Source organism: Pelodiscus sinensis, unplaced genomic scaffold, assembly GCF_049634645.1.
Source record: "Pelodiscus sinensis isolate JC-2024 unplaced genomic scaffold, ASM4963464v1 ctg34, whole genome shotgun sequence".
Classification (NCBI taxonomy): Eukaryota; Metazoa; Chordata; order Testudines; family Trionychidae; genus Pelodiscus; species Pelodiscus sinensis.
In genome coordinates this window covers 6362032-6383660 of record NW_027465849.1, presented here as the reverse complement: position 1 = coordinate 6383660, position 21629 = coordinate 6362032, and the positions used below count along the sequence as shown (strand labels likewise).

The 21629-nt window shown below is 65.0% G+C and overlaps 1 protein-coding gene across 3 annotated transcripts; it reads left to right on the top strand.

The window, feature by feature from the left end:
- Positions 1–59: 59 nt before the first annotated feature.
- Positions 60–19633, top strand: SYMPK (symplekin scaffold protein). Of its 3 annotated transcripts, none has more exons than XM_075915033.1 (27): positions 60–206; positions 928–1154; positions 2199–2264; positions 2516–2569; positions 3045–3118; positions 3596–3722; positions 4236–4485; positions 4625–4795; positions 5285–5524; positions 6731–6885; positions 7255–7405; positions 7879–8089; positions 9047–9197; positions 9276–9511; positions 9937–10018; positions 10221–10334; positions 10640–10787; positions 11203–11363; positions 13475–13583; positions 13784–13884; positions 14271–14361; positions 14738–14839; positions 15021–15208; positions 17647–17823; positions 18216–18305; positions 18555–18857; positions 19318–19633. In XM_075915033.1, the coding sequence occupies exons 2-27, from the start codon at positions 1047–1049 to the stop codon at positions 19507–19509; spliced, it is 3852 nt and encodes a 1283-aa protein (XP_075771148.1). In that variant the 5' UTR covers positions 60–206; positions 928–1046; the 3' UTR covers positions 19510–19633. The 3 variants fall into 3 exon arrangements, with proteins under 3 accessions (XP_075771148.1, XP_075771146.1, XP_075771147.1); XM_075915031.1 differs by having other exon boundaries at positions 18552–18857; XM_075915032.1 differs by having other exon boundaries at positions 74–206; positions 925–1154; positions 18552–18857.
- Positions 19634–21629: the final 1996 nt, after the last annotated feature.

Below are 21629 nucleotides of genomic sequence, written 5' to 3'. Positions count from 1 at the left end.
GTCCCATCCCCAGGCCGGCAGCACCGGGCGACGGACCAAGTTACCCAGCGACCCCCGCGCGGCGCCTTCGCGCGGCCAGAACTACAGGTCCCAGGGGGCTTTGCGGCGCGCGCCTGCGCAGTGCGCACCGCCCGGGCCGCGGGAAGATGGCGGCCGGCAGGGGGCCGCGCGCGACGTGAGGGGTCGCCGGGCGGGATAGCGAGCGGGTGAGGGGGGGGCCGCTGGCCCGGGCGGGGGCGTTGAGAGGGGGAGGGGCTGGCGATGCGGGCGGGCTCGGGAGGGGGGGCTGGCGAGGGGGGGGCCGCTGGCGATGCGGGGGGGGCTGGCGAGGGGGGAGGGGCTGGCGATGGGGGGGGCGAGGGGGGAGGGGCTGGCGATGCGGGGGGGCTCGGGAGGGGGGGCTGGCGAGGGGGGGCTCGGGGGGGGCTGGCGAGGGGGGGGCTGGCGAGGGGGGGGGAGGGGCTGGCGATGCGGGGGGGCTCGGGAGGGGGGGCTGGCGAGGGGGGAGGGGCTGGCGATGTGGGGGGGCTCGGGAGGGGGGGCTGGCGAGGGGGGAGGGGCTGGCGATGCGGGGGGCTCGGGAGGGGGGGCTGGCGAGGGGGGAGGGGCTGGCGATGCGGGGGGGCTCGGGAGGGGGGGCTGGCGAGGGGGGAGGGGCTGGCGATGCGGGGGGCTCGGGAGGGGGGAGGGGCTGGCGATGTGGGGGGGGTTGCTTTGGAGGCTGCAGGGGGCTGGCCCGGAGTGGTGGGATCTGGGGGGTGCAGGACGGGGGCTGGGGGCTGCTTGGCAGTGGGGTGAGCTGGGGTTCCCCTGGGGAAACGGGGTGAGGCCAGGGCGGGGCCTGGGGGGTCTGGCTGGAAGGGGCAGGAGGGGGGCGGGGCTGGGGACCACTCCCAGCAGGGTGCTGACCAGTCGCCTCGTTAGCAGCTGGAGGAGCCAGGCCGAGGGCCACCCGGAGCGGCCGGCGCGGCGCTGCCCTTCCACAGACCCGTTGGCAGGGGCCGTATCCGCGCTCGGGCTCCGGCCCCGTCCCTGCACCCGGAGCCATGGCCAGCGGCACAGGGGATGGCGGCAACGCCCGCTTGAGCATCGCCTCCCAGTTCTTCACCCAGGAGGAGGGCAGCGGCACGGACAGCATGACCACCTCGGAGAGGGTGCGTGGGGAGCAGGCAGGGAAGGCTGGCTCTCATCCGGCCATGTGTCACAGGCCCAGGGGTGGGGAAACGAGATACAGGGTCTTTCCCCTCCGCCGGCTCTGCTCCAGCCCCAGGGCGGGGGAGTACCTGGGACCCAAGTTCAGGAAAAGTTAGTCAGGTCACCTGCCTTGTCAGTTACAGTCCACTTTCCATGTGTATAGTGAAGGTCTAAATGTTGGGGCTACATGATGTGCTCCCCAGTGATCTCCCTGCAGTGCACCGCGTCTTTACAGGCTCTGGCTAGCTCTTGTGAGGCCGCATAGTCTGGGGAGAAGGCACCTGTCTGGGTCTTCACAGACCTGGCTTCCCCCCTGCCCCTGCTCTTCTGGGACCCTTTGGGCAGACCCCTTCCTCTCCCTGGGGCTGGCTCCCCTTCTGCCTGTCTTGTCTGTGCAGCTTTTATCCCAAGGCCACTGACGCTGGGTGGGGATGTGATCCGTTTCCTGGTATATTGCACCGGTGCAACCCTGGCGTGGGCTATTCCCCTCCCCCACGCCAACAGGGTATGGCGGCCTCCACGCTGGAGGGAAACTAGACTGGTGTTGGCAGAGCCCTGGATCGCTGAGGGGGTAGATTGGAAGCCCTTTGGGGCAGGGACTATCTCTTGCGATGTCTGTTCAGCGCCTGGTACAATGGGGCCCTGATCTCAGGGGCTCTAGGCACTACCATAGTGCTAGTGGGATGGGTGTCTGTCACCAGGATAGCCATCGGCATTTGCCATGTACCCCTCCCAAGCTACCGCGGGCCGCCCCCCTGTTCTTGCCAACTGCCCCCTGTCCCCACAGGCCGCCCCTCTGTTCCCACCAGAACTCCTGGCCTGGTTGCCATCTCTGCTTGTGCTGTCCTGTTGTGCTGCGTGAGCAGTTATCTCTGAACTGTCGTGAGCTCTCAGCCTCGCTTGGCCCTTGGGTGTGACCAGTTTGATCGTCTTGGGAGGGATTCCTTAGAGCCAAGCTGCCCTCGAGTGCCCTGGTGCTTCCTCACGGGCTCCTCTCTCTGCAGGTGGTGGATCTGTTAAACCAGGCTGCCTTGATCAGCAATGACTCTAAAATCACCATCCTCAAAAAGGTGAGCAAGAACGCTGCCCCCCCTCCCCGCAGGAATGGGATGACACCAGGCTGGGAGTGGAGGACGCTGGGAAAACAGAACCCACCATATGCCCCTGGCTCACTCCACCCTGCACAGAGCCCCTCATGTCACAGTGGGTGGGTCCGTGGGGCAGGGCACTCCATGGGGGGGTGGGCAGATGGGCAATGGCTGATGCTGCAAAACCTCTCCACTGGTTCAAGACTCACCTGCTGTCCCTGCTTTCCCCATAGGTCCAGGAGCTAATTATAAACAAGGACCCCACGCTGCTGGATAACTTCCTGGATGTGAGTAGCCGTGGGCGTGCCAGGGGCGCCTTTCCTGACTCTCCTTGTGCCCATGCCAAGGGCTGATGCCGTATCACTGGCACTGCCACCCCTTCGCTCAGCAGCCCCCTCCCCATGGCAGCTGAACGAGGCGGAGAATTCCTCTGACTTGCCGAGCAAAGGACACGACAGAACATCAGCTCCCTGCTCAGTGGGCCCACAGCTTGGGGGCTGAGGTGTGGGGGGCTGCCCAAAGCTGGAGCCCCAGATGCCCGTCAAGCCTGGGCAGTGTCCGACGTAGACCCGAGGAGTGTGAATATTCTCACCCGGGCCTAACCTAAAACTTTCCGCAGCCTCCGCCCTGCCTGCGTTTGGGGGCGGCCGAGCTGTGCCTCGTGTTCCCAGCCCCGCTCTGCCCTGCCCCCTCCTCTTGGCCAGCTCTGCTGCCTGCTGGGCAGCTGGGGCCAGCCCTGACCGCCTGCCTCTCCGGCTGCAGGAGATCATCGCCTTCCAGGCGGACAAATCCATCGAGGTGCGCAAGTTTGTCATCGGCTTCATCGAGGAGGCCTGGTAAGGACGGCTTGGCTGCTGCACCCTGGAGCCCCTGGCTGTAACCTCCCTTCCCACCGAGTAGATGGGAGCCTCGTCCAGCCAGCTGCCTCACTCCCCACAGGCTGCAGCAGCTGGGAGCGCTCCCACCCCACTCCCTGCGCTCGCTTATCTCCAGCTAAGGTCCGTGCTGTGAGCAGGCCGGGAGCGGGGCCGGTAGGTTACAGCTGGGCTGTGAAGAGCCAGGACTCCTGGTTCTGTTCCCAGCAGGGGGAGGGGAGTCCAGTGGTTAGGAGCCAGGACTCCTGGGTTCTGTGCCTTGATCTGCCTTTGACTCCCAGTGTGACCATGGCAAGTCGTTCCCCCCCACCCTGCCTCAGTTTCCCTGCCAGTACAAGAGGTAAGGGGTCCATGGAAGCCAGCTGCGCTGTTCCTGGGCTGCTCGCCTCGCCTCGCCTCGCGCTCTCCTCCCTGAGTTTGTCCTCTCCCCCGCCCCAGCAAACGGGACATTGAGCTCCTGCTGAAGCTCATCGCCAACTTGAACATGCTGCTGAAGGACGAGAACGTCAACGTGGTGAAAAAGGCCATCCTCGCCATGACCCAGCTCTACAAGGTGGCTCTGCAGGTGAGCACTCGTCCGCCAGCGCCAGCCGGTGCGGCCCCAGCCTCTCTCAGCAGGGGGCGCTGCAGGAGGAGCTCCCAGCTATTCCAGCCTCTCCCAGCAGGGGGCGCTGCAGGAGGAGCTCCCAGCTATTCCAGCCTCTCCCAGCAGGGGGTGCTGTTGTGGGGGAGGGAGAGAACTCCCAGGTATTCTAGCCTTAGCCAGCATCCCACAGCGCCCCCTGCTGGGAATCTCAGGAGCTATGGGGAGCTCCCCACTGGCCTCTTGCAGCAGGGAGAACTTGCTGTGGGGGAAAATGCTGGTTACTCCAGCCCTGGCCTCTCCCAGCAGGAGGCGCTGCAGGATTGGCTCTGGCAAGAGCTGCTCTCTCTGGAGAGGCTTCAGGGGGGAGCAGGGTGGGGGCACTAGCCGTGGGGGGAGCTCCTGGCTACTCCAGCCGTGGCTGCTCCCACAGCGGAGTGGTCCACACAGGGCAGCCCGCCTTGGTTCTCACCTTTCCCTTCTGGCTCCCGGCAGTGGATGGTGAAGTCCAGAGTCATCAACGACCTGCAGGAGTCCTGCTGGGAGATGGTGTCGGCCATGGCCAGCGACATCATCCTGCTGCTGGACTCGGACAACGACGGCATCCGCACCCACGCCATCAAATTCGTGGAGGGGCTGATCATCACGCTCTCGCCCCGCATGCCCGACTCGGACGTGCCCAAGCACCACAAGAACGACATCAGCCTGGAACGCATCCCCAAGGACCACCCCTACATCAAGCACGGTGAGTGGGGGGGCCCGCGGGGGCTGTCAGCACGTGGCTCTTCCTCCCCCCCCCCCCCCCCCCCGGCCCAAATGCCTTAACCACCCCCCTCGCGCGGCTTGCGGCCTGTGCCGTGACCCCTCCCACTCCTGCCTTGCAGACGCGCTGTGGGAGGAGGGCAAGGGGGCCCTGGAGCAGCTGCTGAAGTTCATGGTGCACCCGGCCATCTCCAGCATCAACCTCACGGCGGCGCTGGGCTCCCTGGCCAGCATCGCCCGCCAGCGGCCCATGTTCATGGCCGAGGTGATCCAGGCCTACGAGACGCTGCACGGTAAGTGCTGCCCCCCGGTTCCACCTCGGGGCCCCACTCCCTGACCAGAGCCGGGGTAGAACCCAGGAGTCCGGCCCCTCAGACTCCTTCCTCGCCCTGCACCCCACTCCCTGCTCGGAGGCGGGGATAGAACCCAGGAGTCCAGCTCCTCAGCCCCCTTCCTCGCCCTGCACCCCACTCCCTGCTCGGAGCCGGGGGTAGAACCCAGGAGTCCAGCTCCTCAGCCTCCTTCCTCGCCCTGCATCCCACTCCCTGCCCGGAGGCGGGGATAGAACCCAGGAGTCCGGCCCCTCAGCCCCCTTCCTTGCCCTGCATCCCACTCCCTGCTCGGAGCAGGGGGTAGAACCCTGGAGTCTGGCCCCTCCGCCCCTCCTGGCCCCTCCGCCCCTCCCTGCCCAGAGCCAGACCCCAGGCTTACCCCCAAGCCTCCCTCTCTACAGCGGGTCCCTTCCGCACACCTGACCCCCTTTCCGTGTCGCCCTCCCCCAGCCAACCTGCCGCCGACCCTGGCCAAGTCCCAGGTGAGCAGCGTGCGCAAGAACCTGAAGCTGCACTTGCTGAGCGTGCTCAAGCACCCCTCGTCCTTCGAGTTCCAGGCGCAGATCACCACGCTGCTGGTGGACCTGGGCACGCAGCAGGCCGAGATCGCCCGCAGCATGCCCAACCTGAAGGAGGCGCGCAAGCGCCCGCGGGACGACACAGATCCCTCCCTCAAGAAGATGAAGATAGGTGAGGGGTGGGGCGGGCCGGGCCTCACGCTGCTGAGAAGCCCCGTTTAGCAGCCACTGCTGCCAGAGGCAGAGGGTCGCTGAGAGCGCCCCGCCGCCCAGTGCAATGAGTTTGGCCCAGCTCTGAGGGCTGTGATTGAAGGAGCAGCTTAGTTACTCCAGCCTCTCCCAGCAGGGGGGCAGTGTGTGTGGGGGAGCTCCCAGCTACTCCAGTTCCAGGCTCTCCCAGAAGGGGGCGCTGTGGGGGGGGGGGCAGAGCTCTCAGCCACTCCAGTCCTAGCCTCTCCCAGCAGGGGGCGCTGTGGGGGGGGCAGAGCTCTCAGCCACTCCAGTCCTAGCCTCTCCCAGCAGGGGGCGCTGTGGGGGGGGCAGAGCTCTCAGCCACTCCAGTCCTAGCCTCTCCCAGCAGGGGGTGCTGTGGGGGGGCAGAGCTCTCAGCCACTCCAGTCCTAGCCTCTCCCAGCAGGGGGTGCTGTGGGGGGGCAGAGCTCTCAGCCACTCCAGTCCTAGCCTCTCCCAGCAGGGGGTGCTGTGGGAACGGGGCAGGAGCGGCCGGGGTGGGGAGCTCCCAGCCTCTCCCAGCAGGGGGCAGTGTGTGTGTGGGAGCTCCCAGCTACTCCAGTCCCAGGCTCTCCCAGAAGGGGGCGCTGTGGGGGGGCAGAGCTCTCAGCCACTGCAGTCCTAGCCTCTCCCAGCAGGGGGTGCTGTGGGGGGGGCAGAGCTCTCAGCCACTCCAGTCCTAGCCTCTCCCAGCAGGGGGCGCTGTGGGGGGGCAGAGCTCTCAGCCACTCCAGTCCTAGCCTCTCCCAGCAGGGGGCGCTGTGGGGACGGGGCAGGAGCGGCCAGGGGTGGGGAGCTCCCAGCCTCACCCAGCAGGGGGCGCTGTGGGGGCACGGGAGCCCCGGCATCCCAGACATCCCTGGATGTGGGCCCTTGGGTGGCAGACTGCGCAGTGAAGCTGGGGATCCCGGAGGCCAGAGGGTGCAGAAACCGGCTCGCCCTTAGAGCCGGTGTTTCTAGGGTAGTGAAATCCCTCCCTGTGCTGGGTAAGGCTGGCAGGGGGCAGAAGCTGCTTCCCCGCTGCTGGAGCTCTACCGGTGCAGCTCTGTGGGCACACGGCACTTGGCAGGGCCCGGCGGGGCTTGGGGGGCTGTGGCACCAGCCCTGGCAGTGCCCCTCCGCTCTAAGCCAGGGCTCCCCGGCACAGAGCCGTCCCTTGGGGAGGATGACGAGGACAAGGACCTGGAGCAAACGGCCGTGCCGCCGCCCAAGCCCTCCGTCCAGACGAGCCCCCTGTCGGACACGGACATCACGGCCGAGTTCCTGCAGCCCCTGCTGACGCCGGACAACGTCGCCAATCTGGTGGGTGCGGCCGGGCCCTGGCTCGGTGCTGACGGGTCCTAACCCCCGGGCATGGACACGCTGCCGGGGGAGGGGTGTGTTCGGCCCTCAGGCCTCGGGCAGGGGTTCCTGTTACCGCCCACAAGCTAACGAGCTGTTGGAGGGAGGGCTGGGGGGAGATCCAGGGGGTGCGCTGCCCTTACACTCAGTGCTCAGCAGGGGGCGCCCTGTGGGGTGGGCTCTAACCCGCTGTCCCAGGGCCGTGCTGGGGGGGGCGGGGCCTCAGCAGGCTGGGGAGGGGCAGCGCCAGAGGGACCCGTGCCCCCCCACCCCTCTTCCCGGATCTCCAGCCAGCTGCCTTGCTGCCATGTCCCGGCTCTCCTGCCCCAGGTGCTGATCAGCATGGTGTACCTGCCCGACACCATGCCTGCCTCCTTCCAAGCCACCTACACCCCCGTGGAGTCGGCCGGCACAGAAGCCCAGATCAAGCATCTCTCCCGCCTCATGGCCACCCAGATGACAGCTGCAGGGCTTGGCCCAGGTATGTCTGCCGAGGGGGCGGAGAGACCTCTCTATGGGGCTGGGGGAAGGGGGAGAACATCCAGGAGATGGGACTCAGTCCCACCTCCCCTGCCTGTGGACTCCCAGCCTTGGGGCGCTGGCAGGGGCTGTGGGGCAGGAGTGAGGGGCACTGGTGGGGCTGGGGGGAGCCCGGGGCTGGGCTGGCAGTCGCTATGGGTCAGGAGTGAGGGGTGCTGGCAGGGGCTGTGGGGCAGGAGTGGGGGGCACCGGCAGGGCGGGAGGGATCCCAGGGCTGGGCTGGTAGTGGCTGTGCGTGGGCGTGGGGGGCACCAGCAGGGCTGGAGGGATCCCAGGGCTGGGCTGGCAGGGGCTGTGGATCGGGAGGGAGGGGCACCAGCAGAGTGTGGGGGGGAAGGGGGTGGACTGCAGCTTGTTTCCTGGCCTGCGCCCCCACCCCTGGAGCTGGGGCCTGACGGCTCTGCCCGCCCGCAGGCGTGGAGCACATCAAAGTGCTGAAGGAGGAGCCCAAGGAGGAGAAGCTGGCGAAGCCGGAGAGCGTGCTGATCAAGCGGCGCCTGTCCGCGCTGTCCCAGGGCCAGGCCATCTCCGTGGTGGGGGCGCAGGGCTGCATCAGCCTCCTGGAGGAAGAGGCTCCGCAGGCCAAGCGGCGTCCGGAGCCCATCATCCCCGCCCCCCAGCCCAGGTGAGGCCGTCTGTCTGCTCCGCCGCCCTGGCTCCAAGTGAAGCCCACGGCCCCTCGTCCTGGGATCAGAGGTCACCATTCGCCGCCCCCTTGAACAGCCCTGCGAGCGATGGTGTCCCCTCTCCAGCCGAAACAAGCCCAGCCCCTCGGCCTCCCCCCACGGCACGTTCGCCAGACCCCTCCGCCTGCCGGCCGCCTTCTCTGGGCCCCCTCCCGATTCTCCGCGTCTTCAGTGACACGCGCTGCCCGGGGCGGGACACAGGACCCCCCCTCGGGGCCTGATCGGCGCAGAGCGGAATTCAGCCTCGGGTCCTGCTCCCCTCGATGCTGCCGGACTTTGTCGCCGCAGTGTCGCGCTGTGGCTCACGTCTAGCTCGTGGTCCGCTCTGCCCCCGGCTCCCTTCCTGAGTGTGACACGGATTGTTCCTCCCTAAGCGCGGCACTTGGCATGGGTCCTTATTGATTTCATCCTGCTTACCTCCGACCTTTTCAGTGCGCCCCCCCCCTCCCCCCCCCCAGCACTGGCGTTCCCCTGAACAGAGCCAGGCCAGAGCTGATCCCTGTGGGACCCCACTCGCTGTCCCCTTCCAGCTTGGTATCATTAGGACAGCAATGAGATTGCAGCAGACTGCTCTGGGGGTCCCCGTTACACCTCTGGCCCCTCCAGTCCGCTCCCCCGCTGGCTGCCAAGCACCGCGGAGCTCCTGGCCCTGCTAATGCTCGGGCGTTGATCTCTCCTAGTCCCCCTTGGTGTTACGTTGCGTCCAGCCAGCTGTTGATGGCACGTTCCCACCCCTCGGGCATCTGGGGTCTTGCCGCCATGCCCAGGGAAAGGTGGTGGCCCCTTTGCACCAGCGGGCGGCGGTACCGCGTTGAACGGGTAACCTGACGCACGGGTTGCCGGTGAGGGATGACGCGCCGTCCGACGCTGAGCTGCTCCCTCCCTCCCCACTCCAGGCTGGCGGGCGCCGGTGGGCGCAAGAAGGTTTTCCGCCTGAGCGACGTGATCAAGCCGCTGACGGAGCAGCAAGTGGACAAGCTGAAGCTGGCAGCCGTGAAGCGGATCCTGTGCTCGGAGAGAGCCGTAGCCTGCAGCGGGGCGGCCCAGGTAGGCCACGACGCGGCCACAACAGGGTGGGAGGCCCAGGGGCCCGTCCGTGCGTGACCCTCCCTCCCTCTCCTCCAGGCCCGGGTCAAGATCCTCGCCTCCCTGGTGACCCAGTTTGGCGTGCCCCTGAAGAGCGAGGTCATGGCCTTTATCCTGGACGACGTCCGCAACCGGCTGGACCTGGCCTTCGCCTGGCTGTTCCACGAGTACAACGCCTACCTGAGCAAGTACCCCAGCGGCTCCCTGGAGCGCTACGACGAATGTCTCCTTGGCCTGCTCTCCGGCCTGCAGGAGAAGCCGGACCAGAAGGACGGGTGGGTGTCCCCGCTGGGGGGCGGAGCCGCTGGCCCCGGAGGGGGTGGGGGGGACACGCTCTTTGCTGGGACGTCAGCTCGGGTGCCACCAGCACCGCCTGCCTGAGACCAGCACCCAGCCGGGCGTCCTGCCACGGAGCCAGCTCCCTGCTGTGGGGTGGGGCCGTGTTGGCTCCGGGGTCCCCATCCCGCAGCCGGGAGCATCCTCACTCTGCCAGCAGGGGGCCTCTGCCTGCACTTCCTGTCCTAGACATCCCTTGCCCCGCTGGGAAGGAGACCTGCATAATGTCCTGGCACAGGGGTTCCCTCCCTTTCCCAGCCTGGCCCCGGCCCACCCCAGAGGTGGCTGCATCTCGAAGCCAGGCAAAGGGAGCCCGGGGGAGCCTGCGGCCAATGGTGATGGTCGGTGTGTGCGCCCCCTGCAGGATCTTCACCAAGTTGGTGCTGGAAGCCCCGCTCATCACGGAGAGCGCGCTGGAGGTGATCCGCAAGTACTGCGAGGACGAGGTGGGTCCGAGGAGAGAGGCAGGAGGCTGACAGGCCCCACTGAACCTTCCTTCAGCAGGCAGGGGGCAGGTTGGGGGGCAAGGGGTCATGGCGCGCGGTTGAGCTCCAGCCAAGTGCATGGAGCCAATTCCCCAGCCTCCGGGGGTGGCGGGGTTTGCTGAGCCCCTGAGGGGCCTTCTGCTCACCGGGCCATCTGTTGCAGAGCCGCACCGCCCTGGGGATGTCCACCCTGCAGGACCTGATCTTCAAGCGCCCGTCCAGGCAGTTCCAGGATCTGCACGTGCTGCTCGACCTCAGCTCCCACGAGAAGGACAAGGTGTGTCCGGGGGCCTGTGCCTTGTGGGACTGTCCTGCCCCCTCCTGCCGCAAACCAGGCTCCAGCCGCCCGGGGAATCCCGCCGGGGGACCTGTGACTCGGCTCCCTAGCACTCCCCCCACGGCCTGAGGGACCCCAGCCTGCCTCCCCTCGGCCCCCCAGCAGCCAGGCAGGGGTGCGATTCCCCACCTGGTGCGGTCGCATGGCCCTGCTGTGCAGCTGCCTTCAGCCCTCCCACCCCCCAGAGGTGGCTGCCTCTCGAGGGGGGGGAGCTCCCCCCCTCACACGCCGCGTCTGCCCCACAGGTCCGGCAGCAGGCCATCTTCTTCATCAAGCACATGTACGAGAAGGAGCACCTGCGGGAGTACGTGGAGAAGTTTGCGCTGAACTACCTGCAGCTCCTGGTGCACCCCAACCCCCCGTCCGTGCTCTTCGGGGCCGACAAGGACACAGGTAGTGGGGGAGGGGCGGGGGGGGCGGGCGGGCGGATCGCCCCCTTAGTGCTGGGCTGTGGCACTGTTGTGTGGGGGTCTCCCAGCCTGGTGCTGACAGCTGCTGCCTGACCCGCGGAAGGGGGACACAGAGCTTCCCCCTCCCCCATGCATGGGGGACCCCAGTGTTCTCAGGGCCGTGGCTGGGGCCTGTCCGCCCTCCAGCCCCTGCTGTCCTGGCAGCCACCTGCCACATCCACAGCCCCCCTGAGAGTGACTCGGGGCCAGCTGCCCGCCCCTCCCTGCGGTCCCAGCCCATCCCTCGCCTCCCGGCTGCCACGGGCACCCAGGGCGCAGGCTGGCGCCAGCGGTTGGAACGGCTGCTGCTCCGCCCCTGTTCTCCAGCCCCGCGACCGATCCGCCCCCTTGTCGTGCAGAGGTGGCCGCTCCTTGGACCGAGGAGACCATCAAGCAGTGTCTGTACCTGTACCTGGCCCTGCTGCCGCAGAACCACAAGCTGATCCACGAGCTGGCCTCGGTCTACACGGAGGCCATCGCCGACATCAAGCGCACCGTGCTGCGGGTCATCGAGCAGCCGGTGAGCGAGGCCCCGGGGAGGGGACTGAATTCCAAGCGAGGCTCTGGGGGCAGGGGCCGTCCTCATGCTGTTTGTACAGCGCCTGGGGGTCCCTGGCTGCCCTACGCTGGGGTGAGGTTCAGGTTGGAAGCAAAGGCCTGCCAGAGGGGGCCGTGCAGGCCAAGACGAGAACAGAGCTCAGAGAAGAGCTAGAGAAGCTTACGGAGGACGGGCCCATCAGTGGCTCTTAGCCAGGCTGGGCCGCGACGGGGTCCCTACCTCTGGCAGGGGCTGGGAACCAGTGACAGGGCAGGGTTCACTGGGTGGTTCCCTGTTCTGTTCCCTCTCTGGGGCCCGGCACCGGCCGCTGTCGGCCGACAGGACCCTGGGCCAGGTGGCCCTTTGCTCTGGTTCTTCCTGGATGACTGGCAGCTGGGTTAGCACTGGGTGGATCAGCTGTTCTGGAGTCCGACCTAGAGGATCACAGAAAGGGCCCTGCGGTCAGCCCGGCCCACCCAGAGCAGCCGTGACGGGTTTTCCCAGCCTGCGGATGGACGCGCCGGGGCCTGCCTGGTCTGCAGCTGAGCTCCCCAGGGAGTTGAAAAGTTTGTCCTCCAATTTCACCTGGCTCTTGCAGCTTGTTCCCCTGGCCCACGGGGCCGTCGATTGGGGTGGCACAGTGCAGTGCAATCCCCGATGAACCCCTACGCCCGGGCTTATTGGTTAATCATGTCAGCTACCCCCCCCCCCCCCGCCTCTATATCGCCTGCAGCAAGGTGGGGAGGCGGGAGCTGGGACACGTGGGAAGCCGGCTCCCCCTGCAAGCCGCTTCCACCCCCCACACACTGCTGCCTCTCTTGGGGCGGCAGGGGGCTCCCTGGGGCACACTGACTCCCGGCCTTGCCACCGGGGACTCTCAAATAGTCGTGTACCCGCTAATACTTGATACTGACATTCTTGACCCTCCTTATCCATCCTTTGTTCCAAGGGTTCCAGGCCCATCCATCACCAAGCTGGTGGTGGTGGCTGTTCCCAGGAGGGGGAGTGGGGCTCAAACCCTCAACCTCTGGCTCTGGGTACCTTATCCACTGGAGGAGCCCCCCAACCTCCCTACATTCTTGGCCCCCCTTATCTGTCCTGTGTCCCAAGGGTGCCAGGTCCATCCATCACCAAGCTGGTGGTGGCTGTTCCCAGGGGAAGGAGGGGGGCGGGGATCGAACCCTCAGCCTCTGACTCCGGAGGCCGGTACCTTACCCATCACTACCCAGCATCCCGACGGCTGCCCCCCGGAGTCTCTAGACCGGCGCTGAGCGTGTCTAACGGCTGCTCTCAGGGCTGAACCTTTCCTCCCCTAACCCTCGGATCGGTTTTGTTGGCCTCTGGACTCGCTCGTTTCTCCACAACTCCCAGGCCTGGGCCCTGCACCCAGAAGGGCCGTCGCAGCCTGGGTCCCTCCCGCCACGCTCCTGTCGAGGGAGATCAGCCTCGCTCGTCCCTGCCTCGCCTTCTCGGCCCGCCCGTGACGTGCGACCCGCCCTGCCTCCCGACCTCTGCACCTAGTTCCCGTGTGGGAGCTGTGCGCTCACGTTCCTCCTTCCTTGGTGCGGCGCGTCGGGCGTGTCCAATTTTCTTCTCGTCCAATTCAAGCCCTCTCCTCCGAAGTGCTCACGGCCCCTCCCCGCGTGGTCGTCCCTCCCTGATTGGATAACCCCACCCTCCGCTCTGCTCCCGGGGCAGCGATGAACATAAGGACCAGTAGCAGCCCCAGGACCCGCTAGGCGCGTCCGCCCAGTTGGAGAGCCGTCCGGTGCTCACCGCACAGTAACCCTGTTGGGGCCGTGGTTCCGAGCACCCAGCCTCGGGTCTCTGGGCTGCGTACGGCCTCTGTCCACCCCCCTTGGCTTTTGCCCCTGCGGAGAGGGTGTTAACGCCGTATCACTGCGCCATCTGGAGGAGGGGTTGGCCCGTGGGCATGGCTGGGCCCCCTTGCAGCAGGGCGGGGAGGACCCTGGGGCGGGGGACTTAGGGGTACTCGGCTGGGTTCCCTTAGGGCTTGGCTAGGGAGGCATGTGCTGCTTGCTGGCTCCCCCCACCCCCCGGATCCCTGGTGATTCTTCCCCCTCTGTGCCCAGATCCGCGGGATGGGGATGAATTCCCCGGAGCTGCTGCTGCTGGTGGAGAACTGCCCCAAAGGGGCCGAGACCCTGGTGACGCGCTGCCTCCACAGCCTGACAGATAAAGGTACCGGCCCCACCCTGCCCCTAGACCCCCGGCCCCTCCCAACGGGCCCTGCCCTCCAGAGGGCCGCTGGCCTGCCCGGGCCTCGGTTTCCCATTCAGTGGGAATGTGGCTTTCCCAAGCACGTCCCCCACCCCCAGTGCAGGTCGGCGCTGGGCTCCCCCAGCCCCTCCCCTGGCGCTGACCTGCCCTTGCTCGCGCAGTGCCCCCGTCTCCCGAGCTGGTGAAGCGAGTTCGCGATCTCTACCACAAGCGGCTCCCGGACGTCCGGTTCCTCATCCCCGTCCTCAACGGCCTGGAGAAGGTAGGGCCCGCGGGGCCTGGAGGGCACTGCTGAGGCCATGGCGGGGGCAGGGGGGAGCCACTGCCTAGAGGAGGCGGTGGGCTCTAGTGGGTTCCATCCCTGGCTTGGGGAGGAAGGATGTGGGGTCTAGTGGTTAGAGCACGGAAGGGGGGGCTGAGAACCAGGATTCCCGGATTCCACTGGGAGTGGGGTCTAGTGGTTAGAGGCGGGGGTAGGGATGGTGACCAGAACCCCTGGATTCCTGGCTTTGGCACTGGCTCAGTGCCTTCCCCTTGCCGTGCCTCAGTCTCCCCCGTGTCCAGTAGGCCGAAGGCCCGTGGGGAGGGTTGTGGGGCATAACCGATATCTGCCGAGCTCTCCCCCCAACCCCTCGCTTCCTCCCCCAGAAAGAGGTGATCCAGGCGCTACCCAAGCTCATCAAGCTGAACCCCATCGTGGTGAAGGAGGTGTTCAACCGCCTCTTGGGGACGCAGCACGGTAGGTGCAGGGCCAGCTGCTGGGAGATGGGCCGGAGCCTGGGGGGAGGGACTGGAGCCGAGGGGCCGCGATTCCCAGCTCAGGGGGCTGGCTGGCGAGATGCCGCTGGGAGACGACGGGCCGTGGGGGAGCAGTGGGGCTGCCGGGAGGACAATTGGGGGCCAGGCGGGGGTAGGAGACTCAGCCAGGGAGTGGCCTGAGCCTGGGGAGTTTCCGGAGCCCCGTCAGCGTCTCCGGCGGGAGAAACTGAGCTGGGCTGCAGGGCCGAGGCTGCACAGGCTGGTCAGCACCCGGAATCTCCCATGGGGCCCAGCGCCGAGGGAGCCGCAGGCAGCCCGGCCTCCCGGCTCAGCCCCTGCCTCTGTGCCCGCTGCAGGCGAAGGGAATTCGGCCGTGTCCCCCCTGAACCCTGGGGAGCTGTTGATCGCCCTGCACAACATCGACTCCACCAAGTGCGACATGAAATCCATCATCAAAGGTAGGGGGGATGGGCCCTTCCCGGCTCTGCCCGTCCCCGGGACCGGTGCCTCCGGCAGCAGGGAGGGACCCAGGACACCTGGGTTCACGTCCTGTGGCCGTTGGCGCCCTGCCCTCCTCTTCTCCCCCCGCCCCGGGTCTTGGCCACGCCCCCACGTCCTCTCTTCCCCTCCCCCCCGCAGCCACCAACCTGTGCTTTGCCGAGAGGAACGTCTACACGTCGGAGGTGCTGGCCGTGGTGATGCAGCAGCTGATGGAGCAGAGCCCCCTGCCCATGCTGCTCATGAGGACGGTCATCCAGTCGCTGACCATGTACCCGCGCCTGGGCGGCTTTGTCATGAACGTCCTGTCCCGCCTCATCATGAAGCAGGTGGGATCCCGGCCCGGCCTCGCCGCCGAGCCTGGCGCGGGGATGTGCTTCGAAGAAGCAAATGGCATCTTTTTCAGGGGAGATGATAACACGCCGCATTTACTGAGCGTACATAGACCGATCAAGGCCTTATCGTATGCGTGAGACATTACACTCGTGTACTCACGCACACGCACGCACGCTCCCCCTTGTTACCAATAGCTGCCCCCCCAACTGCACTGGTGTGACGGGGCGTTGGGGTCCCCCGTCTCCTGCACCCCCAAATGGCACGAACAGACTCCCCCAGCCAGTAGAATGGAGGGAGTTTATTGCTTCTCCAGGATATAGCATAGCACAGATGTAATCTGGTTACAGGAACTGGGGCTAAGAGGCCTCAGTGCCCCCCTTGAGATGGGGGAGTCCCAGCCCCCTCCCCAGCTCCTTCTCCCCTGCTTTCCAGACAGGAACTAATTACCTCTCCTCCAGCCCTGCCCCCAGCCCTGCCCCCAGCCAGGGCAGCATCCACCTTCCTTTGTTTCTCCCCATGGGGGGTGGCTGGTCAGACCAGTTTGGAGCCACCTTTGCATAATGACTCCCCCTTTCTCTGCTGGGTCTTGCTACAGCCTTAGCAAGTTACCCCCACTACATCACAACTGGCCAGGTGAGTTAGATGGGGGAGGGGTGGAGCCGATCCGCATCGATGCTCCCATGTGGACAAGGCGAAAACCCGGGGTCCCTCTGCAAGATGCCTCCTATTTATCCCTCTCAGGCTGCCAGTCAGTCATCACCTCGCCTTTCTTAATGCTGCTTCAAAGAGGGTCCTTCCAAGGGCAGGCCCTTGCTGCTTGACTCCAAGGCCGTCTGTATGTCCAGTCTTCTTTTCAGTGAGCTCACGTCACAAGTCTTGTCTTTGGATCTGGCTCCCGGCCCCTCCACCCTTGCAACTGCTGCTGGAGGTGCTCAGCTCTCAAGTCCTCCATTCACACCTCAGACATTTCAACAGGACACTCAGGGAAAGGGGAGAGGTCTATTCTACTCCTAGAAAAAGTCGTTTTCCTATTCCTATCACGGAAAGGGCTTAATACAGAGTTTCTATGGTCTATAAGAAGCAAAGATCCATACAAGATCTCTCTCTATAAAGAGACACACAGTTTCTCTTAATACAAATATCAGAGCGGTAGCCGTGTTAGTCTGGATCTGCAAAAGCAGCAAGGAGTCCTGTGGCACCTGATAGACTGACATTCATTGGCGCATAAGCTTTCGTGGGCAAAGACCCACTTTTGTCAGATGCACGTAGTGAAAATATCCAGAGGCAGGCATAAATATGCAGGCCAGAATAAGGCTGGAGATAACGAGGTCAATCCGGTCAAGGAGGGTGAGGCCCCCTTCCGTTATCATTCTTAATACAAAGTTATATGAGAATAATACATGGTTATATGCAGGGCTTGACAAACGGCGGCGAAATCCACGCGCCAGCCCCGCACTGCTCATGCGCGCGCTGCCGGCGAACTGAGCGACCGGCTGAAATCTACTCGCCACGGGGGAGTAGATACACCGATTTGTCGAGCCCTCCTTGTATGGAAATGGTGCAGACATTTATCCACAGCGGGACCCCGGCACAAGCTTGGCTGGGCCCAGGGAGTCCTGGGGTCTCTGGAAATCCCGGACTCCTGAGGAGGCGGGGAACGACCCTGCCGAGGGCGCTCATCCTGCCGAAGCCTTGTCCCCTTCCTTCAGCTTAACGCTGGAGCTGGCGTTGCCGTCTCCCTGCGGAGCCCCCAACCCTGCGTCCCGGCCCATTCCCTCTCCCCTTCCTCTGGCCTTGCGCTTAGTGTGCTCTTCCTGTCCTAACCCGCCATGCGCTGGTGGCGTCTGGCCGCTGACCCGCCGCTGGGTCCCTCCCCAGAGGTGGCTGCATCCTAGTGCCAAGTCAAGCGATTCCTCTGCTGTCGCTGGGAGGGGGGCCGCTCTTCCCTTGTCCCCGGACAGCCCTGGTCTCTTCGTTTCTCAGCCTGCTCCCCCGGGGCTGTGGAGGTGCAGTGACCATACCAGGCCGCTGCCCTGCCCTGGCCCGCCCCCTCACTGCTTCAGCACTGCATGTGCCTGGCACTGCCCCACCCCCGGTGAGCTTCCTCCTGCCTGGCCCCCATCCCCTGCCCTCCAGTCTGGCCCGGTGCCTGCCAGTGAGAACGGAGCCATCCCTAAAGCAGACAGCCGCGAGGAGGGGCCCGGCGGGGTGCCCGCCTCTTAGCCGCCAAGGAGCCTCCACCCCTTGCCTGTTCCAGGGCTCCTCCCTGCTCTAAAACGGCTGCCAAGACCCACGTGGCTGGCCGGCTCCTTCCCAACACCCTAGGAGAGCAGTGGCCCTGCAGGCGCCCGGGGGGCTGGCTGAATTCGTGGCCCTGTGTGCAGGGGGGCCCTGGAACGGCCCCTCTCCTAACCCCCTCTGTGCCCCGCAGGTGTGGAAGTACCCCAAGGTGTGGGAGGGCTTCATCAAATGCTGCCAGCGCACCAAGCCCCAGTCCTTCCAGGTCATCCTGCAGCTCCCTCCGCAGCAGCTCAGCGCCGTCTTCGAGAAGTGCCCCGAGCTGCGGGAGCCCCTGCTGGCCCACGTCCGCTCCTTCACCCCGCACCAGGTACCGCTGCCCCCGCGGGAGAGTCGCCCTGGGGTGGGGCACAAGCGAGGCTGCCTTTAGTAATCGGGACAGGCTGCAGTGTGGCCCCTTGGGGCTCCAGAGCCCACCCCACCCCCTCTGGGGCAGGTGGGGAGTTGCCGGATTTTGGGGAGTCACCGGTGCCCCCCTGGGGCTCCGCCTTTAAACTCGCCTGTTGCGACTGGTGACTGCCCCCCAGGATAGCTCCCTCTGCCCCCCTTACTGGCCAGCCTCTGTCTCCAGTCGGGAGCTGAGAGGCTGGAGCTGCGGACGCAGGGCAGCTGGCACCGGGCACAGCTCTGGGCACCCGGTCCTCTGCTCCCGCGTGCCTTGCTCATCCAGCCTCCCTTTCCCTTCCCCACCCCCTCGCACAGCAAGCGCACGTCCCCAACTCCACCATGGCCATCCTGGAAGCCAGCAGCAAGCAGGAGATGGAGCTGAAAGACCCCCAGCCGCTGATGGAGGTGAGTGGGGGAGGCTGGGAACCGGGCACGGGGGAGTGAGCCAGTTCCTGCAGCATAGATCGGAGCCGTGAGGGGGGAGGACTCTCGAGCCAGCCCCGTGGCCAGTGCTCTGTCTGTGAGCCAGGCCTTGCTGCCCTCCCCCCGGGCTGGCAGGACACAGGATCCCTGGCCTGTCCCTTGCGGCCCCGGCTCGAAGGGATACGGAGGGGTCCCCTCCCCGGCTCACAGTGCTTTGTCCCCGGACAGCAGGAACTGGAACCCGCCCCCCTCCTCCCGCGCATGTCCCAGGACATGATCGCCCTGCGGCTGGCCCAGGAGAAGGCGCTCAAACGGCAGCTGGAGGAGGAGCAGAAGCTGAAGCAGCCGGCCAGCCAGCCACGCCCGGCCCATGTCCTGGCACCACTGCCCGCCGAGGAGCCCATGGACTTCCGGGAGGAGGGGCCTGAGGTGGAAACACCCACCATCTTCATCAGCGTGCAGGAGGAAGAGGAGGGCTCCGGGGGAGACGGGTCCCTGTTGGACTCCAGCGCGGAGGGGCCCCCGCCGGCCAAGGTATGTTCTGGGCACGGACGGTCGCTTGGCAGCGCTTGTGTGTGGAGTCAGGGCTGTGCCCACCTAGGGCCCCATTAACCTCTCGCTGGCCTCAGCGCTTCCTATATGTGTGTTGTGGCCCCCAAGGGCCCCTTAGATACGGAGGGCTCTGCTGGCCACCAGGGGGCGCTCCCCAAACTGTAATCTTGGCCCCCATCGTGGCTCCCTTGCTCAGCCCCTGGGGGTCACTGACCTCGGCTGGAGCCCTGGGAGGCAGGGTGCGGCCTCAGGGCTGCTTGTTGGCCAAAGGATAGAGCCGAGTGTCTGCCTTTGCGCCCCAGGATTAGTGAGGGGCAGTGGAGGTGATCCTGGGGGGTGGCAGGTAAAGCTACACCCTCCCCAGGGCCCTGTCCGGCTGCAGGGTTGGGGGGCCTCCGTTGCTGAAGCCTCTTGTCTGTCCTGTTTCTCTTCCCCACACCAGGAGCCGAAGAGCAAGGAGGCGGGAGCCGGTAGCGCCGCGGACGAAGAGGCCGAGAGCAAGCCAGAGAACCTCCCACCGGCTGAGCCAGCGCCCAGCAGCACCCAGCCCAGCGGGCCCCAGCCGGCCAGCCAGCCGGAGGAGCAGCCAGAGGCCGGAGCGGGGCAGGAGCAGAAGCAGAAAGCGGAGAGCTGATGGGGCAGTGCTGGCCTGCGGCAGAGGCCTACAGGGCAAAGAGACTCGGGGGGGATGAGCAGACTGCACAGCTAATGACCTGGAGCTTGACTAAATAAACAGTCGCTGTTCTGGTGCCCTTCCACCTGCCTGTCTGCATGGGGCGCATCCCTCCCTCTGGCCCGGTTCATCTCTGTGACCTTCCAGGGAAATCTGTCCCCCATCCCCAGGGAGAAAGGGAGCCCGGGGTAGGACCTGGGCCAGCATTCCTGCCAGGCCCGCCCAGTGCCCACACCGCTCAACCACACGGCTGCTCCGGCCTGGAGCCAAGAGCGGATTTCTCTGTCACTCCCACCCCACCCCTGGTGCGATGTCTTCTGGGCCCAGCAGGCCCTGCCCGGAAGGTCCGTTCTCTTCTGGCTGCAGCTGGTGGAGTTGGGCATTGACGCGACAGCCGAGCTGCAAAGAGCTCAGGAGCAGGAAGTCTGGTACCCACTGGGCATCTCTGCCTGCTGGCCCATGAGCAGGGTCTCTGGCCCAGAACCCTTGCCCACAGGGTGAATGGACCCAGCCCGTCTGCGGGCACAGGAGAAGGGAGGCAGCTTGTGTTTCTAACCTAGTTTCTGGCTCCTGCGCCGCACTCCACCCGGCCGTGCCCGAGGAAGGATCTTTCCTTTGGCCGGGTCAGGCTTCCTTCCTTGCCCCCAGTGCTTTGTACTTCAAGGCCTATAGAGCCAAGGGAGAAGGGAGCTGAGATCTGGAAGGGACTGCAGGGCTCTGGGGAAACGGGCTGAGGGGGGAGAGCAAGGGGACAGGAGCCTTAGAGCAGTGTGATTTCTCTGGGCATCACAATTTGTGGGTCCCCTTGTCCCCCTCCTTGGCTCAGTGCTAGGGTCATTTGCTGCTGCCAGGGCCTGAGCCCAACAATCACCCTCCCCCCAGCTTTGCCCTACAAACGCTGGGTGCCCCCAGTTCCTAAACCCCCTGGGCCAGCTTTTCTCTGCAGCCCCTCTCCGTAGGCGCCCACAGAAATAACAAGCCTGCTGTCTCCATAGAGACCCAATGCTCACTGCCTTGCTGGCTCAGCTGAGACACCCGCCCCCCCTCGCTTCCATGTAACAGCACCAAGCAAAATTTGTAATAACATGAGTCAGTGTTTATAAAGTGCAGGGATTTGTGATGCTAAAGCAAGATCCTAGGAACAGAAAATGGTTGTAGAAATAAAAATGCCACGTTTTTAAGGGGCAGCCGGTACCTGCAGCAGGCTCCAAGCTTCCACTGTGGCGTTTCCCAAGGTTTTTGGGGCTCCATCAGAGCTGCTTATTCCCCTGTAGTGTCTGACACACTACCCCCCTCTTTTGCTTTGCTGTATGCTCTGACAGTGCGATTCTCGGGGGGGCTGGTTTGTCTCCAGCACAGGGCAAAGCTACGTTCCTGTGTCTTGGACAAACTCTGGCAGGTTGGCCCCCAAACCATATTTAGGATCGTATTTCCAGTCTCCCAATACATACCAGCCATACGTACAGCACCCTGCTTCATCAATGCAACCCACAACACTCTAAGCAGATATGACTCTCATGGTTTGGTGACAGGTTAAAAGATCAGAAACAAAGGGTAGAAATAAATGGTCAGTTTTCAGAATGGAAAGAGTTGTCCCGCAGAAGACTTGTGGTGGCCCAGGGCTCTGTGCTGGCAGCAGTCCTATTCAACATATTCATAAATGAGCTGGAAAAAGGGGTAAGTAGTGAGGTGGCAAAAACAGCAGCTGACACTCAACTGCTCAAGATAATTAAGTCCGAAGCAGACTGATGAGCTTCTGAAATAAACGGAGAAGCAGTGAGATGGCAACATTTGCAGCTGATAGGAAACTACTTAAGATCATTAAACTCAAAGCAGATTGAGATGAGCTCCCAAAGGATCTCACAAAACTAGGTGACTGGGCAACAAAATGGCAAATGAATTTCCATATTAATAAATGCAAAGTAATACATATTGGAAAACAATCCCAACAATAATAAAATCAGGGTGTTACCTAAATTAGCTGTTACCACCCACGACAGAATCATTGTGGATAGTTCTCTGAAAACATCCATACAATGTGCAGCTGCCATCAAAAAAGCAAACAGGAATCATTAAAAAGG